General features: G+C 40.5%; 1 protein-coding gene across 4 annotated transcripts in view; it reads left to right on the top strand.

Annotated features, from left to right (window-relative positions):
• rbbp5 (retinoblastoma binding protein 5) overlaps window positions 1-16278 on the top strand; it is a 37672-nt gene extending 21394 nt beyond the window's left edge. Inside the window, exons 12-16 of one of the 4 annotated variants that reach the window (XM_052034786.1) lie at window positions 1448-1553; window positions 4227-4350; window positions 7295-7483; window positions 9958-10036; window positions 10750-16278. In XM_052034786.1, the coding sequence (XP_051890746.1) occupies window positions 1448-1553; window positions 4227-4350; window positions 7295-7483; window positions 9958-10036; window positions 10750-10768 (517 nt within the window). In that variant the 3' untranslated portion in view covers window positions 10769-16278. The remainder of the gene's footprint in view (window positions 1-1447; window positions 1554-4226; window positions 4351-7294; window positions 7484-9957; window positions 10037-10749) is intronic. The other 3 variants (XM_052034789.1, XM_052034788.1, XM_052034790.1) reach the window with 3 other exon arrangements.
• Window positions 16279-17652: the final 1374 nt, after the last annotated feature.

Here is a 17652-nt window from a genome sequence, read left to right as displayed (position 1 = left end):
CAAACTTTCATTCTAAGGCTGGGAAATTCCCGTGTTGCTTGCGGATAATATTTGTTTCAACATCAAATTACCTTCTGCCACCTCTCTGATGTGTTTTTAAATATTTGTTCTTGAAACACAGCCATCTTTGAGAAGTCCAGCATTCATTGCTCATTGTGGTCATGGTGAGCTGCTGACTTGAACTGTTGCAGTTACGTAGTGAAGCTGCTCAGATGTTGTTATAGGTTTGAGAGTTCCAGGATGTACTCTCTGCACGTTGTTCTGTATTCAAAGTAAAAGTGAGTACTTTGCTGATACAGAATTGCTCTTCTTTTATGTACTTTGAAATTCTTGTGATAAAAGCAGAAAAAGCTGTAAATACTCAACAGCTCCTGCAGCATCTGATGAAAGTCAAAGTCGAGTTTATTGTCAGATACAAAAGTACATGTATGCACAGGTGCAATGAAAAACTTACTTGCAGCCGTGTCACAGGCACATAGCATCATATAAGCAGCATTCACAAGAAAAACATAAATTAAATGTAAATTATAAACAATTTTTGCAAGAAAAAAACACAATTAGAACAACATAAAAACAAAGTCCATCTTAGTACAAAGTGATCAGAGTGGTCTTAGTACTGCTAAGCTGTAGTGGTAAGAACCGAATGGTTGAAGGGAAGTTGCTGTTCTTGAACCTGATGGTGTGGGACTTCAGGCTTCTGTACCCCCTGCCTGATGGTAGCTGTGAAAAGTTGGCATGGCCTGGACAGTGGGGATCTTTGATGATCTGAAACTTTAATTCAGTTTCTCTCCAGATCTGCTGAGTATTCCCAGCATTTTCTATTATTATTTCATATTTCCAGAAATTCAGGTGACTTTGAAGCTCTTCATATTTATGTACCAAGCTAGCCTATAGGAGTATATCACATCGTGTGGTAGATGTTAGGACCAAATTGTTAGAGTATCACGGTGTGGCAGTCGTGGGAATGGAACTGCCCATAATGATTTGGGCTAAAGAGGAATCCACAATGGGGTCTTATTTCTGAATACCTTTCCATGATTTTGGTCTTGGGAATATTACACCATGCTTTAATTTGCCAAAATCTGGCAAAATTAGTTTCAGAGCAACTACTGTCTATTGAAGAGCACTACTTCAAATTGCTTTATATAAAAAAAATTGTATGTATTGATCTTGAGATCTTTCTCAGGATAGGATACCCACAACTGAGCATACACTAATCGTAATATGTTGGTCTAATGAGCTACTAGTGAATACTTCTCCAATACAGGATTACACTTTCTGTTATTGATGCACTAGTACGCATATGTGCGGCTGGATTCTTGGCAGTCTTCAACATTTCGTATGGAATCACGGCTGGAAAAAGTTGCTTTCTTTTTTTTAACTGAACAGAGCAGTTTACAAGTTTGAGTGTATCTGTAGTATTGTTTATTGCATTATTTTGTTGCAGTGATGAAGAATTTGAAGATTGCAAAGCCTTGCTTTACCTTCCAATATCACCAGAAGTGGAAGATCCTGAAGAGAATCCATATGGACCTCCCCCTGAGCCAGTGCAAGTGAGATTGGTGCCTTAGCTCAAGGGTATAAACAGGCGGGGGAAAAGAGATAAACTTACATAGTTGAATTCAGTATTCTTGCAAAATAGTCCTTTGAATGTAGGGAACAGGTTACAGTAACCTTATTTGTAATGTTGTATTTGGGGAGTTTACAATGTAAACCAGTTTGAAAGTTTGGCTCTATTAAGTATTGTCTTGGAATGTTTCGGGATAATATTTATGAACATCTTGAGCAGAATGAGAAATTGTATGTTAAGTGTTGGGTGTTTGGGAGGAACCAAGTGCCTTTTGATGTTAGATTCCAAACCACTAGGTTTTTCCTAACCTCACTAACCTCATTGGTGATTGCCATGATGGTAATGGAATTGTTGGTAATGCAAATGACCAGGAATGGTAGATCTGGTTGTCATTATCTGGTCCCTAACCACCAGCTCTGGCAGTTGACTAACACTGAACAAAACATGGCGCAACCTGTATGCCATATTTGAGTCTTAGATGAGCTTCTGAGCATTTCTGAATCACTGAAAATTTATGAGACACAAGGAAGATGTTTGGCCCACCATGCCAGTCTAAAAAGAGCTATCCAGCCATATCAGATTCAGATTAGTTTATTGTCACATACACCAGGGTGCAATGAAATTCCTTGCTCGCTTGAAGACCACAGAGTAAGCAGTGTACATGGTAAGAATGAATACAGCGACGAATGCAAAACAACAGAATGGTGCAAAGGTTATATGCCACCTTTCAGCATTTGATCTATAGCCCTGGAGGTCATGGCTATCCAAATGATGCAGATTTTCATACAGTGACATCCAGATCCCTACTTCCCCTTTTCCTCATCTCCCATATAATCGTTCTACCGTTTACTTTAGATCTGTGCCCCAGGGTTTTCAACCCTCTGTTAAGAAAAGTTGGCTCTTTCTAGCCCTTCATAATTATATACCTCTCAATTAAATCCTCCCCTCTGTTGCAAAGAAAACTCCCTTGCTCTTCTAATCTTCTTTCACAGCAAAGGCTTTCTAGTCCTGACATCTCGATAAATCTCCCCTGCACCAACTCCAGTGCAATTAAGTCATCCAAAGTTCTTGCTACTGAGGTGGACATCCAGGCCCTTATGCCTGCACAGTATGATCATGGCTGTTTCTTATATATATATTATCTCAGCCCCATTTCCTGCATTAATCTCAAATCCCTTGATTCCCTTACTATCTAAAAATCTGTCAATCTCTGATGGATGATGGTACAGTCTGGGTGTACTGAGACACAAGAGATTCTGCAGATGCTGGAATCTGGAGCAACACAAAATGCTGGAGCAACTCAGCAGGTCAGGTAATGTCTATGGAAGGAAATGAACAGTCGGTGTTGTACAGTCAAAGTGTACTGACCTTTGTTGGCTCACGTCCAAATTAGCCTCGAATTTAAAATTATTCTTGTTCAAAGATCCTTCCATCTTCTAACTCTCCCTGTCTGTGAACTCCCATCCAGCCCTATATAACCTAAAGAAAGATATACTTGCCTTGGAGTTGGTGCAGAGTTACCAAATTGTTTCCCGAGTTAAAGCTTTGAGCTATGAGGAGAGATTTCATAAGATTGGCCTATATTAATGGAGTTTACAAGAGAGGTGATTGCATTGTGACAGACTCTTGAGAGGGGTTTTCAGACTAGGTGTTGAGAGGCTATATCCTCCTATCTTCACACTCCCCTCCCCCACCTTGCTCCATCTGTTTTTTTTTCCCTTTTTCCTCTCTCTCTGTCTGCCTCCATCTATCACTCACCTGCTACTATCTTCCAACTCCACCCCCCGCTCACCTCCCCTACCGGGCACTACCTGTCTGTCATCTTGCACCCTTCCGAAGTCCACCAATCACCTTGGAATGCTTTCTTGCCACTCCCCTTCTCCTCTTTATTCTGGCCATCCCGCCTCTCCACTCTCAGTGCTGATGCTGGGTTTTGACCCGAAACGTTGACAATTCCTTTCCCCTCCACAGATGCTGCTCGATCTGCTGAGTTCTTCCAGCAGATTGTTTGTTGTTCCAGATTCCAGCATCTGCAGTCTCTTGTGTCTCTATTTCTTATGTTGTTGCCCTTCTCTGTCTCTCAGGTTCTGGCCTGTTGCATGTTTCTAGACTGTCAAGGCCCCGAGATCTAATGTTCTCTTCCAGTATCTCTTTCTCTCCTTTTCAGACTCTCCTTGAAACCTACCTGTTTGATCAAACTTTTGATCACCTGTCCAGGTATCTCCACATGTGTTTCTCTGTCGGGGTTTGATTGATAATAGTCCTTTGGGATTGCTATCGAAGGCATATTTGATGAACCTTAGTTTTTCAATTCCAATATCTGGCTCTCTGAAATGAAAACTTGCTGTCTTTAATTCTGAAGACAGTTATTGGAAATTTACTTACTCTCGTGTATATGTTGCTCAACACTTCATTTTCATTTGCCAGTTTCCTTAGTAATTTGTTCTTTCTTGTTCCTTATGTTGCGGCCTCTTTCTTCATCACGACATGGTTATTGTTACTTTATTTTCTTGCTTGTACTATACCAACCCTGCCATGGGTTGCATTTACCAATTTTGTGACCACAATAAGACAAGCATACACAAAGTAGGGTAGCGTTACAGTTGGTGAACTGTGCTTACTCCTAAAGGCTTTTTATTCACTGATATTTTGGCAGAACCCTGGAATTGATGACCTCAACAACCCAGAGAAAAAGAGGCAGGCATCAACTGATGGATCGCAACCACCCAAGAAGAAACCCAAGATGACTAATATTGAACTACAAGGAGTACCATCTGATGGTAATTGGTTTACTTGTTCTTCATCAGACCAGTTACTAGCATTTTCTTCTTTCTTTTGCTGTCTCTGTGCCTCCTGTCTGCTGCTTTGTTCAAATGCTGAACGTTAGTGAAGGTGTCATTTAAAATGTGCCTATGATGCTCTTTGGGAAGTTGAGAGGATTAAGAAGTACTGTGATTGAATGACTGTGTTTTTGATTGTGCTCAAATACCTCAAAGTTCTTAATGCTCACTTGTAAAGAAAAACATTGCCTCTGAATTTGACCCTCTCCCAACTCCAGCATTCTTGATAGGTCTCCAGACCCTTTAAATCATTGGTTGGTAATCACAAATGGCGATGCTGACTGAGTGGCATTCCGCCCCTCCTATCCAAGGTATTGGAGGTATTGATTTGTATTGTAGTTCTCCAGTTCTGGAACTAATTTCCCTGAAACAAGCAATTGACTCATATAGCTTAGTGCCTCTTTGGGCATTATATTAATTGACTGAGGTTTTAAGCTGAGTTCTTTGCTCCTGATTAATTAGATTTTTAATGGAATTTGCACTGCCCAGAAGGATGGTAGAAGGAGATTCAATAATAACTTTCAAAAGGTAATTGAATATGGAAAAAAAAATGGAGGTCTCTGGGGAAAGATTGAAGTAGTGGGATTAATTGTTCAAAGTACAGACATAATGGCCTCCTGCATTGTAGAATTATATTTAGTTACGTGTGTGTGTGTGTGTGTGTGTGTGTGTGTGTATCTAATATATTAATAATTTTGCAACTGCATGTATTTTCTTTCCTTGTGAATGTCCCCCTCTACTTGTCCTTGTATGATACTCTCAAGGGATAAGATTTGCACCAAGTATTTGGGCCTTCCCACTGGTTCATTCATAGCAGCCATAAAATTTCCTCTGTGTAGGCATTCTTTAGACTACAGAAATATGTCACACCATGTGAACTGCTAAAAAGACTCTTCAGCACAAATGTTAAAAGAATTTAAACTTGCCTTTCATGGCACGGAGAATGAGTTCTGCTGTGGGTGAGAAAAGATCCATTGATTTTGTGTTTTCTTTATATTGTATAAATATTGCTAACCAAGGAAGATAAGAGTTCAAGTTGCAGCTTTTACTTTTTTCGAAAACAAACTTGTGCTTGAGTGCAGTGGGATTTTGTTCAGAGGAGACGAGTAGGGGAGTAGTATGTGGTATTAGGGCCAATATCTACCCTTCAATAAGCATTTAAAAATAAATGATCTAGTGTGTATCTGTACATTTTTTGTGGGAGCTTTCTCTGCACAAATTACCTGCACTTCTACATTTCAGCTGTGACATTCCATAATTTCATTAGCTGCAAAGCACTTTGGGACGTCCTAGAATCATAACAATATTTTCTCTATAAATGCAAGAGCTTTTCATCCCTTAATCTCTTACTGAGTGTGGAATGATCAAGGCTTTATCCTAAATCTTTCTTTCAAGATTTGGACTAATAAATGTAGTAAAAGGGGAAGTAATGACTTCCTGAAGTGCTTTTCTGATAGGAAACAGTGCTCATTATATAATGAGAAGTACTTATGTGGGAGATTGGAAGATATTGACCTAACCTGTGCCCTTAATTGTAAACACAGCCCAGTCTATCACGCAAACCAGCCTCCCCTCCATTGACTATCTACACTTCCCACTGCCTCGGGAAAGCAGCCAACATAATCAAGGGCCCCTCCCAACCCTGTCATTCTCTCTTCTCTCCCCTTCCAATGGGCAGAAGATACAAAAGCTTGAAACCACGTACCACCAGGCTCAAGGACATCTTCTGTCCTGCTGCTATAAGACTCTTGAACGGACCTCTCTTACGATAAAGATGAACTCTTGATTTCTCAGTCTACCTTATGATGGTCCTTGCACTTTATTAGTCTACCTGCACTGCACTTTGTCTGTAACTGTAACACTACATTCTGCATTCTGTTATTGTTTTCTTTTTGTGCTAGCTCAATGTACTTGTGTATGGAATGATCTGTCTGGATGACATCCAAAGAATATCTTTTCACTGTATCTCGGTGCATGTGACAATAATGAACCAATTACCAATAATACAACTTAGTGGTCATAGCCTGACTTGAAATCCATTTTTATCTGTTGCTTCTCATAGGTGCAGGTGAGAGGGTGAGATGATGTTCAAAAGAAATAATGTTTAACAAAATGCTGTATAGAGAGTGTAAGGGCTCCTTGCCTCTAAATCACATGACCACTCGAGGATTTGCAGTGACCAGCTGTGTATTTTCAGACTCTTTGTTGATTTTTTTTTGAGAAGTTTAAGAAATAGAAACAGAAGAAGGATCAAATGAGGGTAAGTAAACAAGTATATGGAGCAGCAGTTGCTACATCTTCAGGGCTGGCTCTGGGTTCAATCCTGACCTTGGGTGCTTTCTGTGCAGAGTTCGCACATTCTCTCTGTGATTGAGTGGATTTCCTCTGGGTACTCTGTTTTCCTCCTGCATCCCAAAGACATGCTGGTAGATTAATTGGTTTTGGTAATTTACTCTTTAGTGTGGGGTTGTAGTGAAGAGAATCAAAAGGATCATCACATATGAGGAAGAATACATTATGGGGTAGAGGGAAGCAGGGAGACGAAGAATGGAACTGCTCCTCTGAGAGCCACCAACGGATTGAATGGCCATTTTTATCATTTTAAGTGTAAGGTAAGAAGATATAAAAGACTACGATGGAAGAGATCATCGCAAAGAATTGTATGGAGACAGTTTGAGCCTCTGGAGTTTTGAGCATCTAAATCTAGATTGCCATTGTGCAGATTAACAAATGAAAGAGGGATCACTGGCTATCTATGGGTAGCAGTTAATATCAAGAATGTTGACTGACCTTAGCATCCACCTCGCCCCTTCCAACCATTCTGCTGATCCTGAACCAGTTGCTTCCAAGGCCAGATTAATGCCACCTCTGTTTTCTCTTGCAGAAGTTCACCCGTTGCTGGGTGTGAAGGGCGACGGCAAGTCGAAGAAAAAGCAAGCGGGCCGACCAAAAGGAACGAAAGGTAAAGAGAAAGATTTCATTAAGTCGAAAGCCTTCAAAGGGGACAGAGGTCAACCTTTGGAAGGAGCAGTGAAGGGCAAGGAGCTGGCGGAAGTGGCCGAGCCACCCGCAGGTAAGGACCATGGTGGGAGCTCCTGCAGCTTGCCTGGTACCTGTGCTTTCCCTTTCCCTCTTCCCTTCATTTCCTCTGGTTCCTGGTTCTGCTTTTGCATGGGGGAGGGTGAAGTGAGTTAGCTATGTAATTGCATGGATTTACATAGAATTTGCAACACACAACCAGTGTGCTCTGCTCAACTGGCCTGCTGATGTATATGCTCCAGACAATGCTCCTCCCATCTCTCTTCATCCAATCATATCACCTTATCCTTTTCCCCCTTGTGTGTTCATCCAGCTTCCCCTTAAACATATCTCATCTACTCACCTCAGCTACTCCATGATAAACCACAGTAGGCCTTTTGATGGATGTGCAGAGTCTTTGCAAGGTCACCATAGTACTGACGTTTTTCTGCAAGTATTTATCAAATACCCTTTTGAAAATTACTTGTAAAGTTGTTTCCACAATTTTTTCAGATGCAGTGCATTTAAAATTGCAATAGCTTGCTGCATTAAAAAAAAACAATCTATTCATTTACCCTGATTCTTTTACCAGTCTTCTTAAATCTTTGTCTTCTGGCATTGTTCCACTTACTATAGGAAATGATTATTCTGTTATGCTCTTTATTATTTGCTGCCCTGCCTCATTTAAAAGGTCATTCCCAATCTTTCCCATTCACTGATGACTCCCAATACTCCCATTTACAATTTCTGTGCCTGGTGGATGAACCCAGAATGCACTCGATTCTACTGGAGTTGCACAGTGAGGAAAGAGAAAAGCTTTGGCAACTACTACACCTCAACTCAACATTCCATACTGTTCAATCCATTGTAAACTCATCAGAAGGCACAGATTTAAGATATTTGGCAACAGAACTGAAGGTGACATGAGAGAAAGCTTGCTTACTTGGTTAGGGTTTGGAATGCATTTCTAGGTGAGATGTAGGTAATAGTACTCAAAGGAAACCTGGGAAAAAAATACGTAGGGTTACATGAGTGAGACTAACTCGATGGCTGTTCTAGATAGTCTGTGCCGAATGTTGGGCAGAAGGGCTACATTCTGTGCTGTAATATAATGGATTGGCTTACCTGTCATTAGTTCATTTTACTCTATTTGCTTAATGCAATGACTTTCAAACATTTGTGGGAAATTTCCGCTACAGGTGAACTGTGGTTTGAAATGTATTAAACAACATGAACCACCCTAGACTTGGAGGTAAAACATTTTAAACTAGCAGGCACGGTAGTGTAGTGGTTAGTGTAACGCTTTACAGTGCCAGCGACCTGGGTTCAATTCCGGCCGCAGTCTGTAAGGAGTTTGTGTGTTCTCCCTGTGTCTGGGTGGGTTTCTTCCGGGGCTCTGGTTTCCTCTCACATTCCAAAGACATACAGGTTAGGAAGTTGTGGGCATGCTATGTTGGCACCAGAAGTGTGGCGACACTTGTGGGCTGCCCCCAGAACACTCTACGCAAAAGATGCATTTCACTGTGTGTTTCGATGTACATGTGGCTAATAAAGATACCTTACCTTAAGAACTGAAATCAATAAAGCATGCAGATTGCTGAATCACATAACTCAAAACAATAGAATACAAGGCAGTGGAGACACTGATAAAATTATGCACTTTAAATACTTTTTCCTGGTGGCCAAAGGCAATGAAGTTGTTCAAGTGTTGGACGCAATGCAACAAGAGCCAGTTGTCTTATAGGTAGGGGTCACTTATGGAAAACTTGCAAAACATGTGAACGTAGCCTTAGAATGGAGGCATCTGAGCAGTGACGTATATCTAAGTTCCAAATTATTGCTTTAGGAGAAGCGGTATTTAAAACACAAGAGTAAAACAGATATAAGTTTAACAAAGTAAATGGTACATAAGATCACAATAAACAGAAGCTGGAGTAGACCACTCGTCCCTGCCCCACCGCTCACTCTTTTATCTCTGTACCGCTTTTCTCTGCTAATATCCTCTGATTCCCGTAATATCCAAAAATCTGTTGATGAATCTGTAATGCATATACTCTTAGGTAGAGAATTCCAAAGGTTTCTGAACTTCTGGGAGAAGGAATTTCTTCCAGCTCAGTTCTGAATGACTGACCTTGTTTTGACATTGTAAGCCTGTGTACTAGGGAATCCAGCTAGGGGAAGCATTACCTCTGTGTTTACCCTGTCATGTCCCTTAAGAGTATGATATGTTTCAATTAGTTCATTTCTCATCCTTCTGAACTCCAGGCTCATAGGCCCAATGATCTTTTAACTGATGATAAACTGCAGCTTGTGTAATCTTAATGTTGTATAGACTTCCAATTGGAACAATGAAGACCAAGAAATATGTTCCCCAGTGGAAGGACTCTGATTTTACTTTGTTTAGAAGGATAATTAAAGAAGTGAAAATTAAAAGCTTGCTTAACTGTGATTATTTTGTAATCAAGTTAGTTTTGTGGTCTGATGCCCACCAATAACTCTGTAAGAATGTTAAAATGATGTGTTTTCCAGTTAAAGGATCTTCCACAGCATTGTTGCGGTGTCTTGGAGAACAGATGGCACAAGCAGAGTACGGTTTTGGTGATAGGCAGTGAGTTTTTAGCAAACTAAATGTTAATCTTTTGACTGGAACTCTATCATAATGATTTATTAAAATTCCATTTTCTTAAAGCAAAACCAGAAAATTTGTTTTAGGCACAAGATTTTCAATGTTACGGATTAACATCCAGAGATCAAAATTTTGTATTTCTGCAACCTAAGTGTAAGTTCAGCCTTCATGCCAATGAAAGTTGATTTGGAATCTCTGATAGCAATTCCTTATTCGCTTCAAGCCTTTTATTGGAATATGCCCTCAGAATATCAAAAAGCTGGATTATATTTGCCAGGGAGTTTTGATTAAGTGAAGAGTAATGAAAGTGTGATGTTAAGTGTGATGTTAAGTTTGATAGAATACGCAAGCTATTGAGAGTACTTCAAATACTGTTCTGTATCAGTATCCATTTCCGCTGCATTTCTCCCAATTTTAGACCCATTCCTCTTTCATTAATACAGAATCAAATGGCACATGAGCATCACTTTAGCTTGCTGGCCTGTTTCCTCCCCATGGAGTTCTACTCCTATGCCCTTCTACTAAGCATGGTCTTGCATATAAACTTTTTGAAACTCTGCTGCTTAGCAACATCAGTCTAGGTAACTAAGCAACTTATGTTGAAGCCAGAAGTCGAAAATTAAGAATTTGCTTTATTCTCATTGTCAGTCTCATCAGGTGTCTCACTTTTCATTTCTGTGTTTTTGGGTTTTTAGGAGGAGCCGTTATTTCTGACCTGCTGTGAGGTTGGGAGAAGATACTCCTTCATCCCCGCAATTATTGTGCTGCCTTCGTACTTTAGTAGGTATGATGCAATATCCAGAAAGAGTATGGCTGTTGGTCAGTTTGCATACCAAAGCCCTAAAGGACCTTCGTGAACCAGGAGACGCTTTCCCTTCCACCCTCCCGAAGAACTGTGGGCCTTGGAAAGTCGAATCAACTGGACATCTTGAGCAATTCACTGGGAATGCCAAGCTTCTGTCTTCAAATGTCATGGAGTAGTGTTGCATTTCACATTGTACCATAACAGAGGGCACTTACATCAGAAACATGTGCAAGGTTCAGCAGAGTGCATAACACTTTTTTTGGGGGGGTTCTCTTAACCTTGTGCAGTTTTGCATTTGAAGAGTTTTCTATGAGTAATTCTTTTAGACTCTGGAAGATTATCTGCTTTGAACACTGATTAGTCTGGTGCACTGTAAAGACCCATGCAGTCCAATTTCTAAGGATGAATCTCTCTCTACTCCATCACTCATTTTTTTTTAAATAACAAATTTGTAGTAATTTCTGGATGCCTTGGTGTTTATATTTCTAAGCTTTTGTATTGTTAATCTGATGACTAGCTGACGATGAAAGGCTAAATGTCATAGATTTTGTTCTTTGTGCACGGGCTGGGCTGATAATACTGTTTCGGACTGCGACTGATACCTTTATTGAACTGGAGTTGAGGTGGATATTGTCATTTCTGAGTTTCTATTGCCTCCATGTTCTCTTGAAGTCTAAATCATCCACTTAGCAGCTGTGTGGTGTCCTCTGCTGCTTGCAACAGATTTGGTCCTACCCCGAACATGGGCAGGCTCAACCTAACCAGACACTGTCAAAATGCTGTCACCTACCTCTCGGGTCCTCTGGAACCTGAAATTTTTCAGTTTTCTCTGTAATTCTCTGGCAGGAGACTAGCTGATTCGCAAACAGTAAAGATCGGTTACACTTGGTCTGCTGCTTCTAATAGGTGAAGGAGTGATTGTCCAGTAGACCCAGGGAAGTGAGATATAACTGCCTCCCGTAAGGCATGTGTTGCTCTCGTCTTTGGGATCCAAGACTGCTGAGCTGAAAGTTGGCTTTCTAACCTTGGGAGGGCAAAGAGGTCTTTGCCCCTCACAACCTACGAGTGAGGATTAATGCCATGGATTATAATGGAATGGTAAATGCCAGAGGTGTGTCCATGCTTATATGGCCTTCTCACTGCCCTTGCAATCCTTGGTGGGTTCATTATTAGAAGGCCCACCAGGGTTCTGGCCTGGGTGTCATACTACAGTGTAGAGAACAAGGAAAACTGACCAGAAACGTAGATACGAGGAATCTGGTTGAGATGGGATAGCCTGTCAAAGCTGTGATTTAGTTTTGATTTCATGTCCAAAAAGAAAAGCTTGACTCTTCTAATTGTTCTCAGTAAATTAGACCCCGCACGGTTTTCTCAATTGTTCAGCCTTGCAGATAGAGGAATGGGTAAATGAGAATTGTTGCTTACAGTTGAAAAATTCTATGACTTTATATATAATTATAAATTTGGGCAGCTTCTCAGAGCCACATGTCACAGCTAATGAATGGCTTGCAGGTGTTTACACATGTGGTATTCCTCCTCTTCCCCATCCCATACACAAAACAATATAAAGATCCCGTGCACACGACACCTAAAACACCCTGCTCCCCCCTCTCAGGTTACCTGCTCTGGTCTTTCCTTTGGCCATACTGGTCGTCGTTTAATGATTCTTTATTTTTTTTCTTGATCCTGGTCTATTTATTCAATGCAAAATAACATGCACAGCTGAAGGTGCAAAAGACATGCCCCAGATTGCATCTTCAGAACTCCTTGGTGTAAAAACCTGAGTCTAAGTAGGATTTTCTCAAGATTTAGTATCTGCATTCTTCACAACACTGCAGCCAAGAATTGAACTGTGGCTCTGTGCTTCTGTCCCTGTAATAGCTTAATTCTGTGATGCCATTTCAAAATTTCCACCTTCCACTTCTCTGATTGATCTCTTGTGGTAGGGAGGAGTTCCCTTCTGGAGCCCTCATCTATCATGGATACCACAAACAGAGAGGGAAAAAAATGGAATAAAATGTAACACTTTATTTTTAAAAATTGTGGTTTAACACACACCCTTTCTGAACTAGTCTGTGCTGGCGTTTATGCTCCAAACAAGCCTCCTTCCATCCTTTTTCATTCAACCCCATCTCCATTTCCTTCAGTTCCTTATTCCTTGTGTTTGTCAAGCTTTTCCTTAAATACGACTTTGTTAATCTCCTCAGTACTCACTGCAGGAGCAAATACTACATTCACACCAGCCTCTCTCTCCTTATCCTGTTCTAATTTATCACAATCCTTACTTCTGCAAGCCTGATTTAATGATATCTAGAGGCTTGGCCTATAATAATGCAACAGAATGGTCTGGGATTGAGACTATTTAGTTTTCGTCCCACATAGAAGTAAGCGTGTTAAAAGGTATCTTATTTCAATGCAGCAGTCCAGTTACTTGCTTTGTAACTTTTATTTAATTTGCAAAAAAAAAGTTCTTGAAGACTCCTACAGAATTGCCCTAAAAGCTTGGTTTTTTTTGTTAAACAGTTAGATGGTGGTATAGGGAAAGAAATCCTTACAACTCTTAACAGCACAACTATTCCAGATTTCAGTACAGTTAGGTGTTGTGATCTTCTTGATGAGTTCTTCAGAGAATGGACAGCAGTTCTAGATTTGTCCTCTGACACCACCAACTCACAGCTGGACTGCTTTACCTTCTCCTGATGTGTTGTATTCTGATGCTGCAGTGAACCCTCTCTGCGCTGGTAAGAAATAGCTTCATATAAACCCTACAGTCACTGGTTTTATTAAAAGCAGTTGTTGTTGTACCACCTCTTCCATTTGGGTCAGGTTATTTCATAATTATCCTTTTTAGTGTTGATAGAATAAAACCTGCTCAGTCCTCTGCTGCATTCAAACTGAACAGGTTGATAATATGTTTTGCGTGGAGGATTTGAGTGATTCGGGCAGTGTGGTATTTGGTAACTAATGCCGCTGTACAGAACATGTAGAAGAATAGTTTGAGCAAATGTGCATACATTTTTTTATTCCTGTAAATAATAAACATTAATCTGGTTTTAAATGTGTTTAGTCAATTTTAAACAAATTTGTTAAAAATGTATTGACAGGAAGTTGAGATGAAATAAGAATATAATAAGTAGAAGACAGAAAAAATGTTTTCCTGCGTTCCTCAAAATCCTGGCTGATCTTTACCTCTGCATCTACCATCAAACCCCTTCATCTACCATCAAACCCCTTATCAATTTAGTCTGTTTCAGTGAGAGCAGGGTTCGGTCCTGATCTCTGGCTCTGTCTGCATGGAGTTTCCACAATGTCCCTGTGATCATTTGGGTTTCCTCTGTGTGCTTTCGTTTGCTCTCACATCCGAAAGATGTATGGGTCGGTAGGTTAATTGGTCACTGTAAGTTGTGTAGTAGTGGGTAGGCGAGTGGTGGAATCTGTTGATGGGAATATGGGGAGGGAAAAAATCGGCTAGAGTTAGATTCGTGTAAAAATTGTGCTTGGTGCTCAGTGTGGACTCAGTGGGCTGAAGAGCTTGCATTGCTATGTGACTATGGCCTCTAATTCTTCTACCTGTGGAGAGTCTTGGCCTAGTCTGCTTACTCTTGCCTCACTCTAAACCTGTCATCCCCGGAATCAATCTGATGAATCTTTGCTGCTCTCTCACTTCCGTAGGTAGGGAGATGAGACCTGTGCACATTATTCCAGACGTGGTCTCACTAGCGTCCTATATAATTGGGCAAGACATCTGTACTCTTGTACCCAAATGTTCTTGCAATAAAAGCGAGCATATCATTTGCTCCCCCCGTGCCCCCCTGCCAAATGCTTGGTGTGCCTGCATATTAACTTTCATTGACTGGGTGCCAGGTTGATGTACTTATGTATGGCATGAGCTGTCTGGATGGCAGGCAAACAAAAGCTTTTCACTGTTTCCTGGTACATGTGACAATTATAAACCAATACCAGTTTCCTGTGAACACCAACACCTTTCAACCTCTCACTAGCCAACAATGCATTGCTTTTCTATATTTTCCCCATGAAAGTGGATGACCTCACAATTTTCCACATGATATTCCATCTGCCACTTCCTTGTCCATTCACTAATACACTTCCAAATCATTGGCTAAGAAGAATTGTGACTAGGAATGCTTACTGGGTCCATTCCTACTTCACTAGTTTACATCCAAAAGGCTCAATGCTTTGACTTGCACAATGTAAATGTCATATAGCTTTTTCTAATTTCTGTAACTCAGTCCATTTCCCAGTTAGTTCAATCCTCTGTTTCCTTCTGGCCACTGTCCTTTATCTCTCCTTGTCCCCAGCAGTGTTTTATTAACTCTGGGGAGAAAAAAAATACTGATTTTCAGTTAATGCTATAGGCAAAGTATTTTTGTTTAGTTGGGCAAATGGCTGGAGTTTCCAAATATCCAAGTTAGGGTTAGATTTCATGGTTATAAAGATGGAAGAGTTTTCAGGGACGAAGATATGAAAGGCTAAGGAGAGATTTGAAAATATGGTTGAGAAATTTAAAAGCTAGGCATTGCCAGACCAGGAACAGTGTAGGCCGACCAGGTCAGTTGTGTTAGCTTAACTGGACATGGTGAGGCAGGGCACATGGTAAGTTCAGTGATACTAAAAGATCAGTTTTAGTGTGAAATACAGAAATGTTAAACAGGGAAATTTTCTGCCTTGCTTATGCTATCTTTCCACGGACCAGTTCTCACATCAGTTTAAATAGATATTTCATCAGGAAGGTCATTGGGCCATTGTGATGAAACACCAGCATTGTTTTGCTGGAAGGTGATTTTGAGGAGGGTGAATAAAGCTCTGAAACATTAAGATTTTCACTTTTCTTGTTTGGCATATGGTTAGTAACCACACAGCATGGGATTTGAAGCATTTGAAACTTGATTGAACAGGATAAGTAACTAGGTACCTCCTTAATCAGACTGCAGGATGGTGCTATTATTAGCAAATGAACTGAGAAGGGAATGTAAATTGGGGTAGTTGATTTCAGAAGAGATGGAATGAGAGACCAAGAGAAAGATGATGTAAAATGTAAATAACATTAAAGATCAATAATTAAAACCCAAAAGAATAAGACTTAACATTGGTATTAGTTAATATTGTCACTTGTTAAAAAGCTAGTTGTGGTGAGTTCAGTTTGTATCTCAAAATAAACTCGCACATGCATGCTGCACAATGTACTTCAATATTGAGGCAGACTAAGATTCCATTTTCCTGATTAAGGTTTAAACAGTGCACTTGGACACCAACATCTTGATATTCACCCCTTACCTGAAGCAAGTGCACTATTTGAACATAATTGTGAGCAGCATTGGCCTACTAGTTACTTTGACATCAAATTCTGGACCATTGTACATCTGAAACCTTACTGATGTTGCCGTTGTGTAAGCTCACCCCGTATTGCTCCATTGTGCTGGTGGTTGATGTAATAAAGACTTATTAAAATAGGGTAATCTGCAACACTGAAGCCCCTCCTCTTATTCCTTCCCCCTACCCCACTAAAGAAATGCCACACCCTTGTGCTTCCCTCTACCTTGTCCTCATCTTTTTTGCTTTCCTTATTCATCAGGCCAACAGCCAAAGGGATATTAGTACCCTCCCTCCTGACTTGGAGAATATCACAATCACTGGGCTGTTGTTGGTCAGCGCAAACCCTTGTAGCAAAACCTGCGGGCTGGGATGGAGGTCCGAGTATTACTGTGGCTTCAACCAAACCGGGAAGATGAATAACTGCATCCTAAAAAACTCCCTGTGTCTGATTAGCCAGGACTGCAGTCTGATCGCCAGGACCACCACCGTAGGAGCCACCTTAAGCATCAGTTGCTTGGATGAGACGATTGAAACTTTAGGGTCATCTGATTTCATCTTTGTCTGGAAGATTGCAAGAGGACTTGTGACCACGGATAAATATCTATTCAAAATCTTCCTATTAAGAGATACAAAAGTACCATGGATGATAATAATCAAGGTATTAATTTGTCTTATTAAAAAGACATTTACAGAAGCAGTTGATATAATTTAAATTGGGACAGCTGGCCATCTGGAAAATATGGAAACAAGAATCCAAAAAAAAATCTATTCAGAGCTCTAACTCTCTTCCCTTGTCCATCCCTTTGATGGTTATTGTTATATCATTAATACTCCTCCCTGATTATATTTTTTGAAGCACTTCATAGCTTCTGAGGAATACAGATGCTGAACTTGGCCATTATGCCCCCTCACCCTCGTTAGCTCAAGACTGCCTTTCAGTTCTTTGCACCAAATCTCTTGATGCACTTCCCTAATGAAAATCGGCATCATGAATGTTTAAATTGACCTCCCATTTCCTTCTGATAAAGTGTTCCAGTTTTCCATTACCCTTTATAGAGAAGTGCTTACTGGTTTCATTTCCAAATGGTCTGCTTTAATAATAAGATGCCAAATCATGTTTGCTTTGGCCAGTGGTTTGGAAAGGAACTGGCAGCAGGCAGTTGCTCTCTCTTGTCTAGGTTCTGCACTTGCTGTAAGTCTGGGACGTGCTGGTGACAGATGCCAGCAAATCTGTCTCTCTATCAATCACTGGGCTCCATATAGAGCCTAATGGTGGAGCCATGTCCTGTTGTGGTTCCCAGCATTACATAGGGTAATCCACCTCTCTGATTCTGTGCTAGTCAGACCACATACCTGGATGGGGTTTCTGGGTTGGAGATTAGGTGGATATTATTGTTATTTCTTTCTTATATTAACAATTTAAATTATTTCAGTGTTTAATGAAATATTAATTCACTTT

The sequence above is a fragment of the Pristis pectinata genome, chromosome 20 (genome assembly GCF_009764475.1).
Source record: "Pristis pectinata isolate sPriPec2 chromosome 20, sPriPec2.1.pri, whole genome shotgun sequence".
In the NCBI taxonomy this organism is placed as follows: Eukaryota; Metazoa; Chordata; class Chondrichthyes; order Rhinopristiformes; family Pristidae; genus Pristis; species Pristis pectinata.
Note: the sequence above shows the minus strand (reverse complement) of the source record. Positions and strands in the feature narration are given on the sequence as shown.